Source organism: Macrotis lagotis, chromosome 3 (genome assembly GCF_037893015.1).
Source record: "Macrotis lagotis isolate mMagLag1 chromosome 3, bilby.v1.9.chrom.fasta, whole genome shotgun sequence".
Classification (NCBI taxonomy): Eukaryota; Metazoa; Chordata; class Mammalia; order Peramelemorphia; family Peramelidae; genus Macrotis; species Macrotis lagotis.
The window spans coordinates 59,837,988-59,852,181 of record NC_133660.1 but is presented as its reverse complement, the minus strand read 5'-3'; the positions used below and the strand labels follow the sequence as shown (position 1 = coordinate 59,852,181).

At 34.8% G+C, this 14,194-nt stretch overlaps 1 protein-coding gene across 4 annotated transcripts in view; it reads right to left on the bottom strand.

Annotated features, from left to right (window-relative positions):
- TBCK (TBC1 domain containing kinase) overlaps nt 1–14,194 on the bottom strand; it is a 198,528-nt gene that overhangs the window by 33,172 nt on the left and 151,162 nt on the right. For all 4 annotated transcript variants that reach the window (XM_074228748.1, XM_074228749.1, XM_074228751.1 and 1 more), the window contains 2 exons: nt 7,608–7,644; nt 4,033–4,194 (listed from right to left, as the gene is read on the bottom strand). In XM_074228748.1, coding sequence (XP_074084849.1) covers nt 4,033–4,194; nt 7,608–7,644 — 199 coding nt within the window. The remainder of the gene's footprint in view (nt 1–4,032; nt 4,195–7,607; nt 7,645–14,194) is intronic.

Sequence of the window (14,194 nt, the reverse complement as noted above, 5' to 3'; positions counted from 1 at the left end):
GTGCCAATGATACTGCTTTATTGAAATTTTTTTTTAAAACGGTTCATAAAAGCATAGAGAAATCATCTGCTACTTACATTTTTCTATCAGTTGTATAGCTATAATGATATGCTGTTGAATATCTTTTGCAAGAGCTCACCCATTATGTTATAGTTTCACCTTTATTCATATGTGGATTGTTTTCATAAAGATTTTATCAATAGAAAAGGTGATATGGTTCTGTAAATGAATTTTCTCCACTTTTATTTCTGGATAATAATTAGGTTCTAAGTGACGTTTCCTAAGTATTGGTATGCTCTCCTCTTTCAGACATCTTGAGAACTGAATTGGTCTGTCAGCATCCCCCCAAATGTATTTCCTTCAGTATGGCTCTGCTGTATTGACTTGATTTAGTCCAGATAAAGTTCCCATCTTTGTTTTCTTCAGTATCAATTCTACTCCCTCATATAGCTTACAAGGAACCAGTGATGAAGAAAAGACATTTGTCAATATTTTCTTCCATTTTGCATTGCTTACTTTCTACTTCCCATATTGGCCCCATAACCCAGTTAACCATGCTTTCCTTAGGATTTTTGCATGGGAGGCAACACAATATAATAGACAGCCCTGTACTTGGAGACAGAGGACTTGGACTCAAATTCCAAATCACAGACTTACTAGCTGTGTGGCCCTTGGCAAGTCATTTAACTTTCCTGTGGGTCAGTTTCCTCATTTGTAAAACAAAGTGGTTGGACTTGATGGTCACTAAGGTTCCTTCTAGCTCTTCATCTATGATGCTATAATCCTTAACAAGCTTATCATGACCTTGTTTTTTCCCCTCCCCTGTTTCTCTCTTTCTTATGGGATGATACTGCTCACTTACAAATATGAATATATTCTGAATCCAGAGTTGTCCTTGGCTGCCATAACTCATTCCTTAGCAAGGAGATCAAGTGTTGTCTGGCTGATTTACACAGATTAATTTTCCTAAGGAAATGAGGATAATCTGAACTGATGTCATTCTGTTACCATTATTTTTCCATTTTCTGAAGTAAAAGGTTTATTTCAGTAAGTTAGTTTAGAGTTGCCTTAAATGCATTCCAGCTATTTTCATTTTTAATCCTTCTTCAATTTTTTCTTAAAACAACTCCCACAGTGTTAATGAATCTTTATAGTTTCTTAAAATATAATCAATTTCTTTTCGTTTGAATATGAGATGATATTCATTTTTTTGTTTATCCAGTGCCTCCAGACTCCTTTCTCAAAGTATTCATGATTCGTTGATGTAAAGTTTTTTTAGTCTAAAATTCTTATTTCATTTTTCTCAACTATGTTTTCCAAAATAGTTCTCTTCATGCCACTCATGTCCATCTTTGAAAAAAAAAAAAGGTGACCAAATATTAAAGTGTCTATCCTTTTAATTGGGAAGGTCTTTTAATCAAATTCTTCACTGCATCTCTCAAAGTCCTCAGTATCTGCAGCATTTAAGTTGTAATTATCTTCAAAATGTTTTTTTCCCAAACATGTATCACTGCAATATGAGATGACCAAATGTCAGACGACTTGAACTTCTGAATACTTCTGGATACTTCTGGATGTTAAAACCAACTCAGCCAATTCCTTTATTTGACTCTGGGGGAAGCTTTGTACCATTTTCTATTTAGCTTCAATGTCCTTTTGTCTTCTTGTTTTATTTGCAGTAACGATATTAAGATTGATATGATTCTGCTCTTTTGGGGATGATAATGAATGATAAATTGAAGAAAATCTGAACAAATTATGGCATATGAATATAATGGAGAAATGATATGTCAAAGAAATGAAGAAAAAGAATAATTTCAGAGAAATCCTTTATACTTTAGTACAAATTAGTGGGTAGGAATGCTAGGTTTCAATTCTCAGGAGCTACTTAAGATTGAAGAGTATATTCAACTGAATTACTGATGCATATCAATATTTAGTATTGTTATTTTAACACTATATTTTTATTTCTATTTCTAACTATTTCAGCACAATGTCAGCTATGTTTAGAGAAGGGGCAGTTATGGTACTAAAGGAACAAAGATGGGAAAAGCCCTCCAGACTGGACCAGGTTAAGAGAAGAGTTATCTAACAATTGTAAGATAACAATTTCACCAAAACCAAGCAAACAGAAAAGCACTTGATTTGGAAGAGTAAAACCACTATAAAGAGTCTTTTTGAAGAAGACTTCTATTATTCATACAACAACACTATTGTGAGTATATTGAAGGACTGACTGATATACAATGGTGCCTGAAAGATGGCAAGACACTAAAAGCATGGAAAATATTTCTAACCCAATTAATCCTGAAAAAAGGTGATCAGGATTTGTAACCTATGCACCAATTTGCTTTTTCATAATCATTAATATAAAAATCATCTCTCAATGAGGGCATTAGTTGAGAATAGGCAAGTGACATTTAGCAATGGGTTACTTCTTTTATAGTTAACAGAAAAATGTGCTTATTGTTGTTGTGGCCCTTTCAAACTCAGATAAATAAACATTTGATTTGAACAGCAAAATGCCCCTACAAGGATTCTTTTCCAAAAAAGATATCCATACATCAAGATCATTCAAGATTTCCTGAAAGATTTCCCTTTTAATGACCCTCTATTATAAATATAAGGCAAGACATGAAACAGAGTGACAAATAAACTGCTAAACATGTTCTCCAATGTGAGAGAAGAGATTCAGAGAAGACTTGAGATCAAAGAGGGATTCTCTGTGAATAATGAGGTCCAACAATGACCCCAATTGCATATGACTTTGTGATGGTTGTAGTAAACCCTGGAATATCATAGAACCTCTAGGAAGATATCAATTACCTGTCAAAATATTCTAGCCTGACTATTTATATAGCAAAGACCAAATGAAAAAAGAATTCCCCTTGCTCAGATTATGACATACCCTTTCCACTAGTGTGCTTACCTGGGATAGACAATATAGATGGGCCACTAGTTTGCTTAGAGTATAGGCAGATATGGTATGCAAGGACAAATGGGAAAAGTCATCAGACTGGACCAAGTGAATTCAGAGAAGATTTGACTGTCACTTATAAGATGAAAACCTCCCCCAGACCAAACAGACAGATAAAATTGGATTTGGTAGAACAGAACCACCATAAAAGGTCTTTTTCAATATGGCTTCTGTCATCTATATGTATGGATGCTGATGTCAACACTATCTTGAGAGACTGATTGATATACCTGGTGTCTTAAAGATGGGAAGACACCAAAGGCATGAAAATTATAAAGCGTTTTACAGACATCAAGAATCCCATGGAAAAAAAATTTTAAAAATCAACATTCAATAAGTGTGACTGTGGGGTAGTAGGTCATAGCTACAAGAACCTCTATAAAATTAAAAATGAATATTATATGACAGGTGGTGGTAGATTTGAGAACCGTACAACATAGAACCAAGAAAGAAGATCATGGTGAGGACAAATGATTATGAATGCTGTTCTTGTACCCTCGCTATGTCAAAGAAAGTAAGGAAGACCTCTTCCATGCTGAATGAACCCCTGAGGCAGACTTCATGAGGACATAAACAAGAATCACACAAGCTAAATAGGCAAGGGTAGAGCTAAGATCTGTAACACTGGAAGGAATCCATCTATAAATCATTCAAGTCGATGAGATAACAGATCCATTTGGATATTTGAGATAGGCTTTTGCAAACTAGCCTACCTCCCCATTTTTATTGAACAATTTTAAATTCTAAACTGCCAAGTTACAAACAGGAGTATAATTCTTTCATATCCTTGGGATATTAGTTATAATTGCCTTTTTAGACTACAATTAATAAATATTTTTAAAAAATTATTCATAAATACTGTCACAATATATGTTAAGAATAAGATTCAAAGGACATGTGTATATAAACTCACCATTTCACCAAAGTGCATATATATATAACTGCTATGTGACTCATTTTGCCATATGGCTTCTTACTTTTCAGTTATTCCTTATTCATATTTCCACCTGTGCATCTATGTATTTATTTATGTATAAATACAGAGCCATAGATACCTGGCAAGTCAGAGAAGAGTAGAATGCACTCATTGAAGCCATTCGCTAAGAGCCGATCTCGCAGTTGCTGAAGAATGGCCACTCCAATACAGAATGGGAAGGAAGAGTTCCCAAGCAGTAATGTATCCCAGAGATGAAAAATCTTGTGTAGTGGAAATACATCTACCAAATGACATGAAGAAAAAACAATGACATGATAAATAATGTTAACTTTTTAAAAACTTAATAGTATATTATTTTTTCCCAAAAATAGTTTTTTCCCAAGTATAGTTTTCAACATTCATTTGTATAAGTTTTTTTTTTATTTTTTTATTTTTTGTGAGGCAATGGGATTAAGTGGCTTGCCAAGGCCACATAGCTAGGTAATTATTAAGTGTCCTGATTCCAGGGCCGGTGCTCTATCCACTGAGCTACCTAGATGTCCCCTGTGTAAGATTTTTTGAGGTCCAGATTTTTCTCCTTCTGTCCTTTCCCTCCCTCAGCAGCAAGGCGGCAAGCAATCTGATATAGGCTATCCATGTACAATCATAAATAATGTTAACTTTTAAAATAACAGAGAATAATAACAGCTGACAGACAACTAGGTGGAGCACTGGACCTGGAACCAAGAAGACCTGAATTCAAATTGGGTCACAGATACTAGCTGTCCAAAGTTCTTTACCTTTGCCTCAGTTTCATCATCTGTAAAATGAGGATAACAATAGCATCTACCTCCTATGGCAGTTGTGAAAATTAAAATGATACAATATTTATAAAGCACTTTCCAATCCTTAAAGCTCTCTATATAAATGCAACCTTTTATCATTAGTTAGTATCAGATAATTCTTTTCTTATAGTTTGAGCATGAACAATACCACGTCTGCTATAAGAGACATCTATTTTTGAAAGAATATTTATTTCATCCTAGGGAAAATTGTGATCTGAAAATTGCTAAACATAAAAATGCTCCTAGTGATAACGCGTTCTCACCTCTAATGTTATTTTAATAGTCCTTTTTTTCTATTCAGTCTGTATTTGAGTGTGAGGATGTTCTGTGGAAGTGTGAAAATAGCCAAATTTCTAGTTGATTAAAATACTGCTCTCTGATTTATACACTCTAAAAGGAAAATGAACTTGTTTTTCTAAGCAAAGAGCATTTATTTTCCAAATATTGTATAATGAAACAACTTTTCTCTGATTAGTTAATGTTGAAAAGTGATAAACAATCTAAGGCATGAAGATACTGGGATATTTCCTGATTCCTAATAATTCTTTTGCCAAAATCTACAATATTTTAGGATTACTAAATACCATTTAGTCATTTACCATCATGGAACTACTGTATAGGAACTATTGTGGACAATGATGTAACATACTGCTTCCAGCTGAATAGATCACTAAGTACCATTTAGTCATTTACCATCATGGAACTACTGTATAGGAACTATTGTGGACAATGATGTAACATACTGCTTCCAGCTGAATAGATCAATGGTACTTAGGCTTAACTAAATGTACATTTTGATTAAACTCTCAGGCATTTTAAATAAGAAACTTTTTTCAACTGTTGCACTGCTTATATGGACTCAATTTCCATTACTGTCTTTCTTCACCCCAATAATAACTTCTTAAGAAATGAAACTCAGGCTATATTGAAGTCTTGACCTTATACTCAGAACCTCATCTACAGGTTATAAATAGAAGCAAAACTCTTCTAAATGGAAAATTTAGATCAGAAAATGGTATCTTTTAGGTTCATTTTGATATTTAGTGATTTTGCAACTGAGAGTTAAGAACCTGGTCTAGTCCTATTTAGCAAGAAAAAGTTTGGCCAAAACATGCTTCTTAACATTTCTCAAAGAATTTTAAGGTCATCAAAAACCAGTGATAGTTTGCTTAACTCAAACTTTTTGTTTGATATCTGAGTTTTATTGTGTAGTTTTTACAGCTGCTACAAAACTCATGCCTCTTGTTTAAATTGCTTTATGGATACCAAAAAGTACATTTGTTACAGAACTTTATGTGCTAATTTTCATATTAGTAAAGGACATGAGAAAGGATTAAGTATGTAGTTATTCTAGAGAAGAGTCCAGAGGGAAGAGTTTAAAAATGATAATCTGCTTTTAACTTAAAATGAAATGGTAATAATTGATACTCTACTCTGCTTTTGAGGACTAGAGCCAGAGTGGAGGCATGAAAAAAGAGCATCTACACCCAAGACTCCTGGCTAGGAGAACTGCATCCCAGATGAGCCTACTTAAAAGTCTTCTTGATTTAAGGGGATTTCTCTAACTGATAAAGCCAAGGAGTGGTCTTTGTCTCCAAGGGAAGGAGTTGGGAATCCACAGACTTCAGCTTAATCTGTTTCCTTGGCCCAGGAATAAATGGGATTCTTCCTTTTTTTTTGTTCAGAACACTGGGAGGGCTTCCTTCAACATAACAGGTGCTTTATAAGTGCTCAGGGACTAACTGATTTCAGAAAGCTATAAGTGGGTTCCTGATACAAGACCTTCTGTTTTTTGGATAGTGTAAATCATGGTTCCAGTGTGACTGGCCATCTGAACATGATTTATTCCTGAAGAACTAGAGGGAGTATGGAATTGGTCATACATATGAGTTTAGTTTCCATAGGAAATCTCAAAAATAAACAGAGGTCTCTCTCCCATTTGGACTCCAGACTTCCAGGGACTCTAGGATCATATTCAAATTCCTCACCTTAGCATCTGAAATCCTTCATATTCTGGATCAATCATATCTTGCCAGATATATTTCACATTACTGACCTTTATGCATGATATATTCCATACAAATGGGACTATTGGCTACTTCTCCAAACCAGCACTCCATCTCTTGTCTCTGGGCCTTTGCAAAGGGTCTCCTTCAAGAAGCAATGTCTCCTGACTTCTTAGAATCTCCAGTTCATGAATCATTTCTAATAAGAAGCCTTTCCCAATACTACTAGTTTTTAGTAACTTTAATTTTTCAAATCAGTATATATATATATATATATATATATATATATATGTATATATATACATATATATATGTACATATATATGTGGTAACTTATTTCTCAAAGAAGCATATATATATACACACAAATATTTATACATACACGTAAATGTAGATACATATACATATAAATACATACAATATACATATAATTTATAGGCATATACATACATACATACATGTGGGAATGTAAATTCTGTAACGAAGACCAGTGGATAGAGGATTGGGTTTGGATTCAAGAACACTCTCTTTATAAACTCAAATCTGGTCTCAGATATTTACTAGCCATGTGACTAGCCAAGTCACTCCTATTTCCTCATATTTAAATGAGATGGTGAAGGAAATGGCAAACCACTCCAGTATTTTTGCTAAGAAAGCTCAATTGGAGTTAGGAAGAGTCAGATACAACTGATAAATGACTGACTTAAAAAATACTTTTAATAAAAATCTATTTTTAGAATGCTATTCAAGTGCTATTGATATTACATGTATTTTTATTTAAAATGTGAATAATCTAGGAGATATATCTTAAATAATACTGACAAAATATTAACATATAAAGGAAAATTAAAAAAAATACTTACGGGTAAACATGGTAAGGAACCAAGGAATGGCATAGAGCTGTAAAAAAAGAAGGGAAAGTGAATGGGAGTTTATTGTGGCAATGTTTAATTAGCATGTCTCCCTGGTATTTTTACAAAGCATCTTTATTCTATTCAAAACCTTTCTTTCTGAACTGGACTTGTTATTTGATTGGGATAAGAAATTTCTTATCCCACTAAATAAGAAAACATTCTCTTAATGCAGATTTGAGACTATTCTGCAACTTACCTGGGATGCTAAGGTAAAGTGATTTGCTCAGAGTGACTAAAAATGCAGGTGTCAAAAGGAAGTACTTGAACAGAGTTCCTAATTTTGAGGCTGGCTTTATCCACTGAGCTAAAATTGCTTTTAGACTGCCTATGTTTTATTAGAAAGACTCTGGATAGTTCTAAGGAACAAGTCATAGAGACTGTGAACTGAGAATGTGTCAGCTTCTTGAGATGCTGGAACAATGGTTCTGAAGAGTACTGAGGGCAAATGCTGCCTGTTAAATTGAAGAGTATGTATTTTCAGAGTTTATAAAAGTATTCTTGACATTTTAAAGGTTTTCATCAGTTTCATGGCAGCTAACTGGGTAATTGTGAGGCATGATGAAATGACGATCTTTGAAAAGCACTCCTAGCCTTCCATAAAAAGGTGCTATATAAATACAAAGGCATTATGACGTCTGTAGCCATTTGCTCAGTTAACAGGAATTTTCATAACAGACTCTAAAAAGGGTAAGGATCCAGGAATAGAATATTCTTGTACTGGGCTTAATTAGTTGCTTACTTTACTAAGTTAGATCAGGGCACATATGAAACATGCATTCAATTATTTGTGTAGGACAGAGATTCCCAAAAGATTTACTTTGCCAATATGTCCTTAAACATATGATTTAAGATCAAAATAAATTATATTGGGTTACACTTACTGAATATATTCAAATATTCATGTCATTCAGAGTAAGCATAAGGTCAGGTACAGGACTTATGATTGTTTTGATACAGTGAATTTAATGAGTAAGCTCCCTTTTACCATTGTAGTTTGAATTATAACATATAGTTTTAGCTTCCTGAGGCTTATTTAATGACTTTCTAGGGGTCACATAGTCAGTATATGTCAAAGGCTGGACCTAACCAGGTGTTCCTGTCTCTAAGTCTATCTCTCTTTCCATTAGGCCAGTAATCTTTATTTTTAAGGAGAGACGTGATAAAATCATAAATCTGACTCAATTTATAAAGAATACTAATATTAAAAAGTCAACATTCTTTGGTCGGTTTCTTTAAAACAAAATGTTACATATTGCCTGGCATTTTTTTTAGGTTTTTTGCAAGGCTTAAGGGTTAAGTGGCTTGCCCAAGGCCACACAGTTAGGTAATTATTAAATGTCTGAGGCTGGATTTGAACTCAGATATTCCTGACTCCAGGGTCAGTGCTCTATCCACTGCATCACCTAGCCGCCCCTGACAATCTTAAAAAAAAAATAACACGGAATGTTGCATCTTTTTGTGTAGATTTAAAAAGTGTATATCATTTTTCTTAAAGTGCACCACATGATAGATGAAATAAGTTCCCTTGCTGATTATAATGGATATATTATTGAAGTTGATTTTAATTTCTTTTAGTTCAGGGTAATCTTGTAAAATGTAAGCAACTGAAGTCTAAGGATGGTGGAAGACAATAGATAGCAAACTCATCTTTCAATAATGCTTTTGAGAATTGTATTATCATCCTGTCATCATGGTGAGTGAGTGTGTGTGTGTGTGTGTGTGAGAGAGAGAGAGAGAGAGAGAGAGAGAGAGAGAGAGAGAGAGAGAAAGAGTGCGCTATGATAGAGTGGGAGAGAGATTCACACATCCTACCCAAAATGTTTCCCAGATGCATTAGCAACATGCTGCTCACCAAGATATCTGTCCAACTTCCTAATAATTTGCAATAAATAGATGTCCAAAATGCAATGGGAAATTTTGTAAAAAGCTGACAGCCAAGGAAATAAGATCTATAATGTGACTATGAAAACATGTCAGATACATTATACCCCTAAGGAAAATATCTGCCATTATTGTTCATTTCCTCATCTAAAAGCAAAAACTTAAGACAAATCTTCGGTTTTAATTATTTTCCTCCAGTTCATGGCTTTAAGGATGGCCCACTTAAAACTTATGTATCTCTGTACTAGTCTGTTGAAAGATCAGCTTAGTAAATACTGCCCCCTGGCAATGTTAAGCAGTCATCTCTTAACATTGTCTCCCTAAACTTTTACTGAAGTCTCACATTGACATTCAGTGCTATCTGGGGTGTTGGACTAATTATTTAATAAAGAAAATTTGATTTCAAGAAGCACAGTTATTGAAGTACTTTAAAAATCCACAAACTTCAACAATTGCAAAATCTGATGGAGCAAAAGGAAAAAAAATTAAGCTATAGCACCTCTCATTCAAAAAAATGGGAGAAATGTGAGCCTATAAAACTGTCATCAATATTGGATACATTTTAGTTAGAACTAAGAAGAGACAAAAGAGCTTTACATGGGGGCAAAAGGAAGCTGGCAGGTGCTAAAAAGTGTCTGCATTTTAGATGCATCCTATCAAAATTTATATCACCATTTAATATTCAGGCTTGCCTAGATTTGAAACAGAACCCAGCCAGGGAAGAAGTAGTACTGCTACCTTTCTCAGTCAACAAAGGAAAATCCTCCTAATTCTTTTATTCTTTGTTTTACTTAGCTCAAGTAAGTGCTAATTTGACCTTACTATATACACCATCTTGTTTGTGGCAATAATTCTTTGTTTCCAAAGGACACGTATGGCAAAACAAACAGACAAAAAAGTCTGAAAATGTCTAGAAATTTTTATGAATAATCTATGATAAATTTTATATATTGTCAGTGCAGACTAATTTGTGATACTTGCCTTGAGCCCTGTATCATTGGGAGCATGGCAGAGGCAGAGTAGTGTAATGGTTAGTACAATGGTTTTAGTGTCAAGAAGTCTTGAGTTCAAATTCTGTCCTATACCCTAAATATCTGTGCAGTTTTGACCAGGTCACTTAACAACTCTCTTCAAGTCAATCACCTTTGTGATTTGAAAGGACCAGTGATGAAGTACGTTATCCAGACATATAGTTTTGGGATGTGACCATGACAGAATTTCTTTTGTCTAGCTATGATTATTTGTTACAAGGAATTTATTGTTGCTTTTTCTAATGGAGTTGCAGGGGGATGGGGGAGGGGAGTGGAAGAGGGGAAAAAAACTTATTTCAGTTCTCTTAAAAATAAAATAAAAAGGAGATTAGAGTAAATGGCATCTAGTCCTTTATAATTTTATTCAATATCAGATACTCTACCAAGAAGTGTTTATTATATGGACAAAAAAAGGCTGAGACAGCATTGGAGTCAGAGGAAGAAGGAATGAGGGAAGGATAGTGAGGTCCCAATTGCAGCCTCTGGTGAGGGGGGAATTTAAAAGAATGACCCAGGTGCCTTCCTTCAATGAAAGACCTGGCAAAGTCACCTAAAGGTGTACATGAATGTGGGACTGAGACAAAGAGATCTGAGAACAGGAAAGGAAAAGAATCCAAAGAGATTAAGCCCATAGGAACCAATAGTTTTATTTTACAGGTTCAAGAGGGTTTCTGGAGGTAATCTAAGGTCTTAAGAAAATTGAAGTATTCAAAGTCTTAGTGGCTCCCAAAGTCAACAGGCTCTTCAGTCTTATCTTGCTACCTGAGGTCATAAAAACTTAAGTATTTCTACATAAACCCTTCTCTCAAATTCCATTACAGGATCTTTTCCTTTGCTATTCTTTTGTCTCATGCAATCATTTAATACATTTTTAACAAATATGTATTAAATATCTTTCTTGTGACAAATAGAGTGTCCAGAACTAGAGATCCATAGACAAAAATCAAGTCTGCCTTCAGGAAATTCACATTCTTGGAAGGAAATCTGTTACATAAATAAGTAAAAACAAAGTTTATACTAAAAAAAAAAAACAACTAAATATTCCCAAAAGAAAGAAGGTGTGTTAGTAACAGGGAGGCTCAGAGAACTCATGTAGGCAACTCAGATGAAGCTAGATATTCCCAGAGGCAGGTTGGTCACTCAATCAAAACGTATTTATTAAGTACTAGGATTGCATTAAGATCTGGGGATACACAGAAAGACAAGACAATCCCAACTCTCAAGGAAGCCTTAGTCTAATAGAGGAGAGAACATGAGAACTGCTATGGATGTACAAACATATATATATATACACACACACACATATATATATATATATATATATATATATGTGTGTGTGTGTATATATATATATGATGAATTAGAGATAATCAGCAGAGGATAGGCTTCAGTATTATAGAGGACTGGCAACGAAGGTGTACCTTCCAGACACAGGGAAGGTCACCTGGAAAGTGGGTGAAAGGAAGCAACATGAACTCTATATAGGTTGAGCATTGAGTTAATAGGGAAACTTTGAAGACTACTAAGTAAAAGGGGATGATACCACATTTGTCAATTTGGTAGCTATGTGGAGAATAATTAGAAGAATTGGAAGATATTCACAACAGTCTGAGGTCACAGATTAGAAAGGTCCTAAATAGAAGTGTGGATGGGGTGGGGATAGGGGTTGGGATGAAATGCTAAGTTAATTGTCCTAAAATAAATTATCTTAAGGAAGCTTTCTTTAACATTTCTATTCTCACTCATTCTTTCTTTTCTTCTTCTTCTTTTTTTTTAACAAGGTGATGAGGTTAAGTGGCTTGCCCAAGGCCACACATCTAGGTAATTATTAAGTGTCTGAGACCAGATTTGAACTCAGGTACTCCTGACTTCAGGGCCGGTGCTCTATCCACTGCACCACTTAGATGCCCTCATTCTTTCAATAAACCAAGTTAAGATGAGAGCTTGTTTAAGGTCCTGGTTCATAGAAATGAATGTAATACATATAAAGATGATTTCATGCCATTCTTCCTATTTATCTGTTGCATTTATTAACCTAAGGGAAGTATCACTTAGTCCTGTCTAATTCTTGCTTTCTCTTCTAAAATAGGAAATAAGGAACAACCACCTATAGTATGTTGAATTATTTCATACAGTCCACCATTCAGAAATTCTAAATTTAAAATGTTTGTGTTCTTAATATAAACCAGAGAGTTATAATCCAGTTATCCTGAAACATAAAAATTCAGTTTGGCTTGGTCAAGCAACAAATATTTATTGAATACCCCGACCTGTTCAATATGTCTCCTCCCTTTCTCCCCAAAACTCCTTGAGAAAGTCATCTGTATAAGTGGATCCACTCCTCTTACTTTCTTCTAAACCTTCTAAACCATCTCATTACTCAATTGTGAAATTCCTCTCTATAGTTAGGTCTTAATTGCTAAATCTAATGACTTTTTCTCAGTCCCCATTCTTCTTGACCCTTTCACAGCCTTTGACATTGTCAATAGCACTTTCTTCTTGGATATATTTTCCTCTGTAGGTTGCTCTCTCCTGGTTCTCTCCTTGTGGAACTATTCCTTCTTGAACTCCTTTGATGGGTCATCGTCCATGTTATCCCTAGTAATGGTGGGTATTCCCTAAGTGTCTGTTGGGGGCCCTCTTTTCTTCTGAAATATTCTCCTTCCCCAAATCCTACTTTCCTCCCCATTTTCATTTGCTAGTAAGGGCATCACCATCCTCCTAGTTATCTAGATTCACAATCTTCTTGCTAATCTCAACTCCACATATCCAATCTATTGTCAAATCTTATTGTATCTAGCTTCAGAAGATTTCTGCACTAACATAAATACAACCCTCATCTAGGTTTCATTGCTTCTGTTCTGGACTACTGCAATAGCATTCATTTTGATTGGTATGCCTGCCTCAAGTTTGTCCCCAATCCAGTCTCACTCCAACACAATCTCTACTCAAATATGTGTTTGTGTGTATGTGTGTGCGTGTGTATCTCTCACAGACACAGGCAGAAAGACAGACATACAGACACATATACAGACACAGACAGACACACAAAGACACAGACACAGGCACACACACACACACACACACATACAAACACACATACCCTCCAATAGCTTCCCCAAACCCCCGAAAAACTAAAGTTTGGTTTTATAAAGCCCTTCATAAGCTAACCTCTTCCTATTTTTCCAGTCGTTTTATACTGAGACTCCACACACTCTATGATATAGCTATATTAACTGTCTCTCCTCTCTTTTAAGTATATCTTTCCCCTAATCACTCACTTCTTTCTTTCCTTCTGTCAAGGAAATCACCATCCTTCCAAGTCACTCAGGTTTGAAAGTTCAGGATCATCTTCAACTCCTTAATAAAACTTATGCCACAATCAGTGGGCAAATCTTGTCATTTCTTCCTCAAGATTTTTAATTCTCCCTATAAGAAATTTCCACCTTCATTTGGACCATTACCATCATGAAAATGACAAAAAGTTTTTACCATTTCCCCCCCCCCCAAAAAAAAAGAAATAAAAAAAGAAAAAGAAAAATTGTAATAGTCCAATGATTGCCCTTAATGACTTGAGTCTTACTTTAATCCAACTGTAAAATCTAACCAGCTCCAAAATTAATT